The 12,734-nt window shown below is 38.4% G+C and overlaps 1 protein-coding gene across 1 annotated transcript; it reads left to right on the forward strand.

Annotated features, from left to right (window-relative positions):
* The first annotated feature begins 493 nt into the window (after positions 1-493).
* Positions 494-12,526, forward strand: TSLIG2 (tRNA splicing ligase complex subunit 2). Its single transcript, XM_031605175.2, has 4 exons — positions 494-670; positions 2,820-2,986; positions 7,921-8,293; positions 11,648-12,526. The coding sequence occupies exons 1-4, from the start codon at positions 542-544 to the stop codon at positions 11,702-11,704; spliced, it is 726 nt and encodes a 241-aa protein (XP_031461035.2). The 5' UTR covers positions 494-541; the 3' UTR covers positions 11,705-12,526.
* Positions 12,527-12,734: the final 208 nt, after the last annotated feature.

The raw sequence follows: 12,734 nt of genomic DNA on the forward strand, positions 1-12,734 counted from the left end.
GGTGAGGCTGGGTGGCCTTTGAGGTCCCTTCCAACCCGAACCATTCCGTGATATTATTATTTAAACAACTTGATATCAGGCAGAAAAACCACAAGTATAGCGCATCAAGGTAGCAGTAAATACTTGAAATTAGATTTTGTGTTATAACAGCAATAAAATTAGTTTAGTAACGTAATTCCCTATTCTTCTTCAAAATGGGTGAGCAGTTTACTACCTCAAGTTAACAGCCAGTTGTATTACTTCCAAATTACAGAGGAACTTTTGCTACTGCAGACCCACTAACATTAACTACAGTTAGTGCTTCTATGGGCGAGGTTCGGTTTTGATTCAATTCTGTAGCAAAGCTACAGCAACATAAACATTTCTCCACTTTAGTATGCAGAGGAGTAAATCCAAGCACAACAGAGCCACTCGCAGCCTACCTGCAGAGCTCATTGGCTGAGGTTACGTCACGTGCCTCGCGTCACTTCCGCCGTTAGACCCGCCCTCCCGCGCCCGGCGGCCTTGTGGGAGACCGGAAGTGGGCCGGTAGGGGAAGAAGATGGCGGCTCAGGGAAAGGGTCGGGTGGGTGGTGGTAAGGAGGAGTGTGTGTCGGGGCGTTCGGGTTCGGAGCTGCTGCTGCACCCAGAACTGCTCTCGGAGGAGTTCCTGCTGCTTACTCTGGAGCAGGTGTGCCTGAGTATCGCCCGAATGCGGGGCGGGATGGGGCGGGGTGGGAGGTAACCCTGACTCTTCCTTAGGGGAGGGACGCCTCCGGCCCTGAGAGTTGTCGCGTCTGTCCCGTTTATTTCCCCGATTTATTCTGCAGGTGACTTCTTTATCCCATCTCGTACTGGCAGCTTCTCTCTACTTTCCGGTTTCTGTACCACTCTTCACAAGAATGATTCGGTGAAGAAAAAAAAAGGGTGATAGTGCTTTGTAGAGTGAATACTTGCTTAAAAAAAGGTGTGCAGCCTGTGAGCTATCTATGTGTTTTCAGAAGGCTCTGTTTGAATGCTGTCTTAAACACTGGAGACCAGTAATCCAAATTGATACATCTGTGAAGTAGCACTTGCATATGGTGACATTATCTGTGAAGAGATGGCTTTTTCTCTCTTAAAATTACATGCATTCTACGTAATCGGTGAAGTTAATTTTTAAGTGTACCTAATTGAAAAATTTGAATTTGAAACTGAGCTATAGCCTGTCTTGAATATGTGAGGTTTCAATGGATGTAATTTGGAGTTCTACAGGTTTGAGGTAAGCGAAGCAATAGTCATCTAAGGCTTCTATATGGGCTTGCTGAATTTTTGTGTACTCCTTGAGTCATAGAATATCCTGAGTTGGAAGTGATCCACTAGGATCACTGAGTCCAACTCCTGGTTCTTGAACATGTACTTTATGTGCACAGGAGTGTATAGATTTTAGGCCTGTATTAGAAGTCATAAAACATTATTAAAACCAGTGGTAGCAGAGATTTGACCTGTTAATGATGGAGTCAGTGTTTTTTTTTCTTCTGATAAATTCAGTAGAAGGTACCAAACACTTGTTTTCACAACCTTCTGTATGAGTAGAGAGAAAATTGGTTTTCTCTTATAACTGGCAGTTACAAGGAATCTCTCTTATCGCCTTACATGTAGGGACCTGGAGAAGCAGAGCTCTCCATCTGGGGGTTTGAACTGCGTTATGTTTCAGTTACCTGGTTTTTGGAAATATTAAAGAGAGCTCCAGTGCTGTAGTTGGATTCGGGTGGCACATTTAAGAGTGTGTAAAAATCTCAGTTGTTAACTCTAGGTCTATAGCTTACTTTCTCTTGTGTTACCATATTCATTAGGGAAAAAATCATTGAGTTCGCATAACGATGGCCTGTGGGGATTTCCTGTGTGGGGATCTTCCTGTGGAAGATACTGAACTGCCCAGTGCTGGTCACAGTTGGATCTGATTGTGGTGAAAACAGCACATTGCACACCAAAACTTCAATCAGTAGCCTGTGATACTGCTCAAATGTTCTTCACGCTGGGTGGCAGTGTCTAGGGAAGCAGAAGGCACAGTGAATGTGGAGGAGTAGACAGATGAGCACACAGAGGAAAATGAATCCTGCTTCTCCATGAAAAACTGAAGTTCTTGGGGACGTGACTGGAGAACCACTCTTAAAAAGAGTAGGTATGCCTCTGAGTGGGCTCCAACCTGTGGAGAACCAAGATGGGAGCAGGGAATGTTCTAGGTGAATTGTGTCCTATAGAAGAAATCCACACTAGGGCAATGGAAAACATATAACGAGTAAGAGATAATGGCTATTAGACAGAGGCTTAGGAAATGCTTCTTTCGTAGTCTCAACTTTTCTTGTTTTCAAGTGTGGATTACACTTGACCCTCCTAGTTCTTTCCATGAGTCAGTGGAAAGTGCAGGACATGGGGATTAGCATGTAAGGGTTTCTTTTTATCAGAGTTAGCTGTTAGCTCATCTTTTCACATGTGTTTTCATGTGTGTTTTCCTCTGTCTCCTTTTGTGTCCTCTGTCCCTAGTGGCTGCTTCTTTTTGTTAGAAGTATTTGAGCAGAAGTGCTATGTTCTTTTCTGGTTGTCTGAAGCTTTGGAGTGCAGTGGGTTGTTTTCATCATTTTCAGAGTTGTCTGGAAATGGCTGTTGTTGGCCCAGTGCAGTTCATGGCCTGCCACGTTGTTACTCTCTGGAGCCCTGTCACTTCTGAGACCCCATTGTGTTGGTCTTAAACTCTACTTCAGAATGACTTTTGAATGATGACATTTTGCCATTGAATTGTTAGTGCTTTGAATTTGTCATAATAACAGTTTTTTTTTTTTTTTTTCTGTTCCCCACAGAAGAATATATTGGTCAAAAATGATGTAAAGATGGACAAAGATGGGCTTACAGATCTCTATATTCAACATGCCATTCCCCTGCCTCAGCGTGACTTACCAAAAAGTAGATGGGGGAAAATGATGGAAAAGAAAAGACAGCAAAATGAGCCAAAAAGTGAGAATAAAAGGTAATTTAACATACAGTGGGATAAGTTGGAGAATTTGAAAAAATGCATTTAGTTTGCTCTTTATCAATCTGATTATTACCACTTCTACAGGTTTTGAATGTTGTTAGAGTTTATAAAGAATGCTGTTAGATTTTCTTTGTCAGAAATGTTAGATTTTGCTACTGTGATACTGGGGAAAAGGGAAAGAATCTTTTTTTTTTTGTCATCTAAATGTTATTTATGGTGTCTAGTTAACAGTACTTGCTTTTTCTGGGTACATTTCAAAATACTTTCTAAAGAAAAGAAAAATAAAGAAAAAATTTATTATTTGCTTCACTTTTTAAGGTGAATTATGTTAATGGTGTTTAAGACAGATATATCAGAAACATATTTAGCTATGACTGCTCACTGAACAGAATTGGTCTGCTGAATCAGGAAAGTATGCTGCAGTAGTTTTGTGTGTCCAATTCAAAATGAGCATCATCTTCCTGAAAGAACCATTTTGCCTTACATTTAAAACCATTGTTTATATCTGATCAGAAAGCAAAATCTTCTCATAAGTTTATTTAACTGATCTTTTTTTCTTCCCACAGTTTTTTGGTTGTCCAGGACTTTAAATTTGATGAGATATGTATGGGTGGGAGTTTGATTTAATTCTCTCAACAAATGCTGAAGGAAAGGTGGACATAAATTCACATGATACATTTATGTAGTATTATAGCTTGTTAAATTCATGAGCCTGCTTTATCCTTACTGAAGTTTCTAGCAAGGAAGAGCTAGACAAATTGTGGCAAGTGAATATTTTTTCTTAAAGCAATGGCTAGGATACTAAATTGTCTTATGGTATTTTTTTTCCTTTTTTTTCCTCATGTACATAAAAGGTATGTTTGTAGTTTGGTCTGTGTGTGATTTGCAGATAAAAGCATGAAGCGACATTTCAAATAACAAGACACCATTGGTGTGCTAAAATAGGTGGAAAAGAATTTTTTATCAAAGCAGTAAAAATAGCAGCCTGGATGTTTTTGAGAGAAGGAGGCCGTGATTATTTTTAGATGGGAGCAACGGCTTCTTCCTCATGTCTTTAGAGTAAGTTTAGGAACTGTTATTTCAGTACACTAAAATGAATTTTGTATTTTCTGGGAAAACAATCTGTGAAATTATCTGTGTTTAATCTATTGATCTCCTTTTCTTTACTAATGGCCGTTAGTATTTATCATCTAGATTTCCAAGTTTCATCTTTCGCTGTGATGTTAGACATTAAGATTTTCTGACAGTTGCTACTTTTGCTTGTATTGTGTCTTTCTTACTTGGAAGTATATTGGCGAAGCACTACCTAGAGGAGTTAAGCAGATTTTACTGCTAGCATTACTAACTTCAGAGAACTGGAAACAGACAATAGGATTTCAGCACTTTGGGTAAATAAAAGCTGCACAGAGAAAGCTTCGGTTCTGCTGTATACGTAGCAAGAATCAAGGAAATCCAGTAATCTTTTTGGATGTTATGAGACGTAAGATAGGCTTTTTCTCATAGTTGTGTTCATAGCTTAAGGAGAATTGATGTGATGTGCCGAGTAGACCTTGGCATTCTTGTTTTTAAATACAGAACAAATTCCCTAGATATTCTGAGGCTGTAAGTTAAGTGCAAGTCAAAGATACTAAGTAAATGTGCTGTTAGCTCAGTTTGAAACTCAGATAAGCTGGCTAAATAACAGGAGCTTTCTGTTGCATTCCTCTGTGGAAAGTACTGCTTTTCATAGTGTGCTAGGATTAGTATGGGGCTTGGGGATTTGATCAGCAGAGTTTAGTGTGTGTGTTTGCATATCTCTAGTTGCAGTGGATGGGAGGCCAAAACATTAATAATTTTAACTGAAACTTAATACTGTGTTGCATTTAGTTAGGCTGATGGCGATGACACATACTGAAAGATTTTTTTGTTTATCAGCTGAGCTGCAGTATCATGTTGTACCTCAATAGCATAATCAGATATCTGAGATCACAGCTTGTATGTCTTATTTCTGAATGCTGAACATGCAGGCAGTCATATTGAATAAGAACGAACGCGTTTTCTGCAACTTAAAACATTTCAGAATGCTTTTAAGTGTTCAGGGACAGTTAATCTTGCAGAGAAGCCTGTATGATCATCTTGATTGCTGGAAGGAAGAAGATGGCCTGAATCTCATGATATAGATGTAGTTTCTGAAGCACTGTGGAATCTGAAGAATCTCACCCACAAACTCTGAGTCTGTGGGAGGCCTGTTTCCATACGTGCTCAGGTTTTTGGCTCATTATTCTTCCTTAATAGTGTAACAGGCCACTTTGGCATCCTCTGAGAACTGCTAATGAAATGAAAATACTGAGTTCAGTGTATAAAGTGGCACCTAGGAGCAGTTCTAAAAACATCAGTGAAAGAGGTGATCGCCTGCCTGTTTTATTAACTTGGGATAATAAATGGGATAAACTTGGGAGTTAAACGTACACTTCTCGTTGATTTTAGGGTACTACCTTAAATACCAGACTGGGCTAGACAACAATAGAAGTGTTTTTTATTAAATTGTCCTCACAGGCAGGAGTTGCTCCAGAGGCCATCTTGATTATGTGAATGATCTGAGTAATTGTGTGAAAGAGCAGAAACTCAGATTGCTCATGCAGAGGAGTTTTTGCTACCTGTAGTGAAGCTGGTGTTCTTTAACATGCGCTGGGTGACAAACAGCAGGTTTAGAGCATGCTCACCATTCAGCCTGGCTTGCTGAGTGTTTGGAGCACTTCTCCAGAATGTAGATGTGCATTAAAATTGAGTTTTCACAGAACGTCTTGCAGAACAGGACAGGATCTCAGAATGATTCTTTTCAGCTGTTAGCTAATTTCAGTATCCTTCCTCTGAAGAGTATGGCTAGTATGAATCCTGCTCTAAGGCTTTTAAGTTTCCTGTACTTCATGTATAGAAATGAATGTCACACCTGAAGTTCCATGTCTTTTCCATGAGCCACATATCTCAAAATTAGATGTGACAGTTCTTGATGGTACAGTGTCCACTTTTGTTTTAGAATTTGTCTGAAGCATTTCTCTGGGAATGTTTTCAGTATTGCAGCATGTCATTATCTGTACAAATTCTACAATTGTAAAATTCAGTTTAGAAACAATAACAATCCTGCTAGAGTTGCAGTTAGTTCCTGACTTGTTAGTCTTCAAGCTTGAATAACCAAAAAAAAGATAAAAAACAGCTCAGTGGGGAAGATGCTTTTAAGTTAAAAAAAAGGTGACTGAAAAAGGTATAGCATTCCTTATTTCACATAGTTTGTAGCAAATTTTTGGACAAAGCCAAAGTGAGCAAAAAGTTTTTGGAGTATGTATTAGCTTTTTAGACTTCTTGAGTGAAATCATGCTCCTTAATTTAACAGATGAGTTATAACTACTGCTGCTGTTTCATTGAAACCTTATCCATGGGTAGCTAATGCTCCTGGCCTTGGAAACTAATCACGTTCTTTAGAAGCTGTCCTAGAAACTACATTTAGCATGGATAGCACATCTAGCAAAGTGTTGTCTGATCTCTTAACAAATGTACCAAATGAAATTAAGGTCTCTCTTTGTCTCAAGTTCTGGGAACCTGATGAATAGAAAACGGGGAGAATTGTGTGATGTGTGTCATTGTGAAGACACAGTAATGTAGAAGCAAATCTGACAATTTGGGCTTTGAGACTCTGAACTGTTACTCCTTTCTTTCTTTTAAGAAACTGTTGGTCATGACAGAAATTGTACAAGAGATTTGTAATTTCTTATTTTGATGTGAGATTTATATGTACCTACTGATCCAGTGTTTCAAATCAAACAAGTCATACTTTTAAAGTCTGTTGGGATATCTAATGTTGATACTGTCAAGGGTACAAACTAATGAATGTATTTCATTGGTGAAAATGCTATAGTTCAAGTTTTATTCTTCTGTTTAATGTGAGATGACTGAATACTAAGTGCATACTGAAAACTGAAGCTTATAAATAGGAATGTTATAAGTCAGTAGTGTTTTTTTTTAATTTGTTAGATATGCAGGTTTTTTTGCTGTTCTAAAGCAATGCATTTTTAAATCTCTAAATCTACGTAGAGTATATGTGGTAGAATTGTGGATTGTTGGTTTTTCTTTTCACCAGTCAGGATGTTTTCTGATATTAACTACTTTTTTGATGTTAGCTTGATAGTATTTCTTTTTCTTAAATTAGTTTTTACTAAATTGGCCAACTCTGTCTAGATATAGGCTTAAAGACACAAATTATTCAAAAGGCAGTAAATAAGCTTAGAGATCCTGTTCAACAGTTTATTTCAAAAAGATGTGTTTTTTTTTATTAATGATTTTGCTCCTTATCTTGTTCTTTTTTTTTTGGTCTGTCTTAACACTGTGATATGGAACAAGTGAGGAATCAGGAAGATTTATAAATATCAGAATATTAGACCCTGTTCTCATAAGGTGGCTCACACTTTCTCAAATACCTTTTGAGATATTACTTAACACGTTATCTCTTGTTATTCTGAAATTGCTGCAGTGGTAGGGATACACTCTTACAGTGTACTACTGTAGTTGTCTACCTAGGAAGCTAATCACACAACCCTCTTTGACCTTCTTTGTGTTCTATTTTCCTCCTGCACCATTCCTTTCTATTTTAGAAGCAATTCCTATTGCTAAAGTTTCATAGAATCATAGAATGGCTTGGGTTGGAAGGGACCTCAAGGATCATGAATCTCTAACCCCCTTGCTACAGGCAGAGCCACCAACCTCCTAATACTAGACCAGGCTGCCCCATCCAACCTGGCCTTGAATTTGGAGCAGCTAAGAGTTTAAGATCATTATTTTGGGATGCATTATTACATTAGGCATGATGCTTTTGTTTTTACTGCTCATGTCTCGGGTCTGCTATTTTTGAAACATCTGACTTGTGTTTCTGATAGTTCTACAATTTGCATTTTCAGTGTTACAGCGGTGGAAGGATTAAGGAAACGGCCATTAATTGTTTTTGATGGCAATTCAACAAGCACAAGCATAAAGGTGAAGAAGACAGAGAATGGAGCTACTGATCGCCTAAAACCTCCCCCAGCTGGAAGCATCACTAATACTGTGAGGAGATTATCGGCTCCTTCAAATGCCTCAACATACATTTCAGCCTCCAGTTTATCAGAGGACGCTAAGCTGGAAGTGAGGAATAATGAGGCAAAGCAGAACAATATTTCAAAGACTAATAGCAGTGTATTGGTTAGTCTGAAGACACATCCTTTATCTCCAGTAGCGGGAACTACTGTTGTGAAGTTAAAGAGATCTGTTCCAAAAGATGAATCTGATTTGCCGGTATGTATGGTCAGAGTTTTGTTTCACAGTTTATCGAAACTTGAAGGGGCCAAAAGTGGCTCCTTGTAAAAGCTTCCAGGGTTATTTTGTGTAATAGCAGAATATTTACAAACAGGCGAAGGAGTCACTGGTTTGGGAGAGAGAGAAGGAAAAGAAATGAAGTTCTTGTTCACGAGAAGATTATGTATTAGAGACAGCTCTGTAGAAAGCATGCATGTCTTTGTAAAGTGAATACGTAATATGTAAGGTATTGCTGATGACAGAGTCAAACAAAGCAAACAAAATAATCATCTTGTAAGTATTACAGAACGGCACAATCATCCTGGTCTGGTTTTTGTGGTCGGGAAGAAAAAAGTGTAATGATAACATTTGTAAAAATCACACTTGAATGACTGAGTAGGACAAGCTTTAATTTGTCAAAGTGGAGGAGGAGATGTTACAGGAACTGAAGTGAGATGCTGCAAGCTGTAGAATATATCCTTAAAGGAAGAAGGCCATCTGTTTTAAATCTCACATAGGAATTGGCAAGTGAGAGGCAGGAATTAGACAAGAAAATCTGGAGAGTTGCCTAGATTGTGGGATGAGAACAACATACCATGTTAGTTGAATGAGAAGTCAAAAGTTGAGTGCTCATTTTGAGCCTTGGTGATCTTAATTGGGTACCTGGTTTCCTATAAGAGACTTTGAGATCTTGAAGAAAAGGCTGCTGTAGTGGAATAAGAGACTGAACTGTTCATCATAAAGGTAAAAGTTAGCTTGATTCTGCATGTTAGATTTAGCTGCAAAGAAGTTTGAAGTAGAGGAGAGATCTGTACTATGGGTAGAGCAGAGTGAAGCTAGTAAGCTGAAGAGATGAAAGAACTAAGGCAGGATATGTGACTTCAGAAGGGCATACTTTTGAAAATGTAAGGATTGGCACACTGAATATGGCTGTAAGTTGAGGAGGAAGATGCAGCAGCAGTCTTGAATTTTGGTGTGTTACCAGTCTAAGAACCTGTTGGTGAGCGTGGAGCAGAGTGAAGTAATGGAGCAGAGCACCCCTTTGAGATGTGCCGCAAGGTAGGGATGAGTTTTCTATTTGTATTGTATCACTTCATGATGCAAACAAATTAATGCAAGGGATTTTTCATATTTCTACTGAAAGAAGGAATACTTGGAATAAGTCCAAGCTTCAAGGGAGAAAATAGATATCTGATCTCAATTGAACTGCAGGGGGAGCTTTAGAAATACAGCGTGCAGTTACATTGACTGTTTCTTCAGTATTGCCTTGTACAAAGGTTTCTGTTCATCTGTTTAAATTCTTATATGAAGGAATGCAAGAAATATATTTGCTGCATAATTTGATAGGTTCCATCAGTCTTCTGTTAAACATCAGCATGTAAACACACTGCTATCTCCTGTGCTTTGGCCACAACAACTCCAGACAGCGTTGCAGGCTTGGGGCAGAGTGGCTGGATGACTGTATTGGAAATGGACCTAGGGATATTGGTCAGTGCTTGGCTGAATGTGAACCAGTAGTGTGGTTAGGAAGGCCAAAGGCATCCTGGCTTGTATCAGAATTAGTTTTGCCTGGAACAGGGAAGTGATCATCCCTCTGTATTCAGCCCTGGTGAGGCTGCACCTCCAGTACTGTGTTTAGTTTTTGGACCCCTCACTACGAGAGAGAATCAAGACCCTGGATTGCATCCAGAGAAGGGCAGCAAAGCTGTGAGGGATCTGGAGCACAGGCCTTATTAGTAGCAGCTGAGGGAACTGGGATTGTTTAGTCTGGAGAAGGGAGACTTTATCACTTCTGCAACAACCTGAAGGGTTGTTGTGAAATGAGAGTTGTCCTTTCACTAGTTACGTGGGAGAAGAGGACAAGAGGGAATGGCCTCGAGTTGTGCCTGGGGAGATTTAGGTTGGATGTTAGGAAATACTTCTTCAAGAGAGCGATCAGGCACTGAAACAAGCTGCGCGTGGAGATGGTGGAGTCACCATCCCTGGAGGTGTTCAAGAAATGTTTAGATGTTGCACTAAGGGACGTGATATAGTGGGGACTATTGATGATAGGTGGACAGTTGGATTGGATGATCTTGGCGGTCTTTTCCAACCTTGATGATTCTATGATTCTATTCTGAAAAACAGCTTTAACACCTTTTACAAGAATCGTGACTGTGGCCCTGAATCAGCTTTATGCTGGAGAGGTTTGTTTCCTGCTACCAACATCAACAACTCTCTGACATGTACCTTTCTTAGCCACAGCTTGTTGTTCAAGGTAATACTGTAAAGTTCTATTACATGCCTTGGTCAAGCCTTCAGGCCTTCTCAGTCAAAGGTGTTTGAAGTTAGGCAAATGTATCAAATTGATATTACTTTATGGTAGAATGTGATATTAAGTAGGAATTAATGCACGAGAGGAATCAAAATGTTTGGCCAGTGGTTGCAGAGTGCAAAACGTGCCGTATTTTTAGTACAATGGATATTGCTTTTTCAATGAAGTGATTTTTTTTTTAAATTTTTATTTATTCTGCTAAGAAAAACTGAAGTTCTCATGCAGAATAGCAAGGAGATACCTTCTGACTTTGGAGTCTAATCATCTACAACCTCTCAGGTTTTGAGACTCATTATAGCTGTGACTCTTAAGGAGAAGAGAGATCTCTGGATCATGCCAAAACTAGTGTGTTTCAGGATGTTCTGAATAAATCGCTGTCTTTACTCTTCTTGTTAGAACTATTAAAACTGTAATTTCTCAGACTTTTTTCTTGTTTTAGGTGGTGAAGGGTATTTGTTTCACATTAAATCTCCAATTTTTCTACTTTGAAGTTAATGTTTCCTGGGAGGGGCTCTTGAAAGATGAATTCATCTCAGGCTTTAGCAATTACTTCATGCTCTTAGACAGATTGTTACAAAGGAAAACATACTTCTTTTCCTGATGTTTACTATTTGACAGAAGTAAACTGATTTTCTAGCTCTCTGATTTATTTCCCCTTTTGTAAAATCATATTTTCTAATGTGTTTTAAGATGACAGTTTGAAATAACTTCAGATGTATGTTTTAAAGCTCTAATTTGTACTCGTACTAAGATGCATAATTTTCCAAACGAGGTATTTTTGCATAATTAATTTAAGGATTAAGGAAAAGCAGAAGGTGTACATGATTTGCATGTAGTTAAATTCATTGGTTTTAGTTTCGTCTCCTCTGGAGGTACTGTGATGTTAACTTTCTCCACAAGATGGCAGTAGAAAGCTGCTGAAGTAGCATGTATCTGAGTACATTAATAATTAGTGCTAATTTTGAATGTTGCAGGTTAATTACTAATGTTTACTTAGTGCAGTACATCTAAGAATACTTGTGTATTTTCTTCTTTTGCAGAATGACCTAAAGCCTACAGAAGCAAAAAAGAAAATCCAGCATGTTACATGGCCATGAAGCAGCTAGTGGTGCTCAAAACATAAATGTTACTTCCATATTTTCAAACAGATAAGTCATATTTGAGCAATTTAGGTACACTTCTTTTTAAACCTTGCAGGGATTCAGATTGCTGTGAAGTTTTACAAATTTAAAAGCTCCCTCTTGTAAATCTGAAGTCATTATCACCAGTCACCTTAAGAGCATCTACTATTTTAAACCAAGTAATTTATTCTCTCTTTAAAAGATGGTAATATTACTATATACTAAACCCTCCACTTTTGTTTTTCAAGATTATTATAGTTCATCTCCTGCACATCCCTACAGGTCACACACATAAATACTCTTTCTTGTTTTATTTTGTTTTCAGTAAGGTTCACTTTTTGTTCCAGTTCTGGGTAAGTAGTTAAAAAAGTTATTAAGATTCAAGGGATCCCGTGAGTGTTCTTGATTACAAAAAAGATAATTCATTTAGATGAGAAAACTGACTGTTCTGCTAATAAGATAGTTTGAGACAACTTTCTTTTTCCTTTTTAGTTGCATAGAATACGAGCGTAGAATTCACAGTGCAAGTTAGGTTGGTAATAAGAGATGAACTATTTAACAGCATTACTTCAAATTGAAGTTTCTCTTACTGACTTATGAAATGAATGCACAGATGGTAGTATGGTATTAAATTGTCTGATAGGAATCTTTGAGAGGAAGTAGTGAGTGGATCAGTGCCATGCTATCTTATACACAAAGGCGTATTTTACACACATGAAAGTGTAAAAATGTGCCGATGTAGAAAATTTGCTTGTTTTCCTGGTTACAATCATGTTGATAAAATATGGGGAAAGCTTATGGAATGTATGCCAGTGCTTTCTCAACTTACTAACAGTTGGAGAGGGATCGGGTCAAGAAGACAAAGAAGTACCTTGAGAGCATTAGTGTATGTAGGTGCACATTTTTCTCCCTAATTCTTTTATTCCTTTTCCTTCCTGTGATTGTTGAAGGTGGATGCTGCTTTTCTGTGAAACTTGAGGTTGCATCTGGATCAATTGGTAGTGCT

Source organism: Phasianus colchicus, chromosome 1 (genome assembly GCF_987193195.1).
Source record: "Phasianus colchicus chromosome 1, bPhaCol1.hap1.1, whole genome shotgun sequence".
Taxonomy (NCBI): Eukaryota; Metazoa; Chordata; class Aves; order Galliformes; family Phasianidae; genus Phasianus; species Phasianus colchicus.

Coding starts and splice junctions, on each gene's coding strand:
- TSLIG2 (XM_031605175.2), top strand. CDS start 542: ATGGCGGCTCAGGGAAAGGGTCGGGTGGGTGGTGGTAAGGAGGAGTGT. Junction 671..2,819: donor TGCTGCTTACTCTGGAGCAG/GTGTGCCTGAGT, acceptor TGTTCCCCACAG/AAGAATATATTGGTCAAAAA. Junction 8,294..11,647: donor AAGATGAATCTGATTTGCCG/GTATGTATGGTC, acceptor CTTCTTTTGCAG/AATGACCTAAAGCCTACAGA.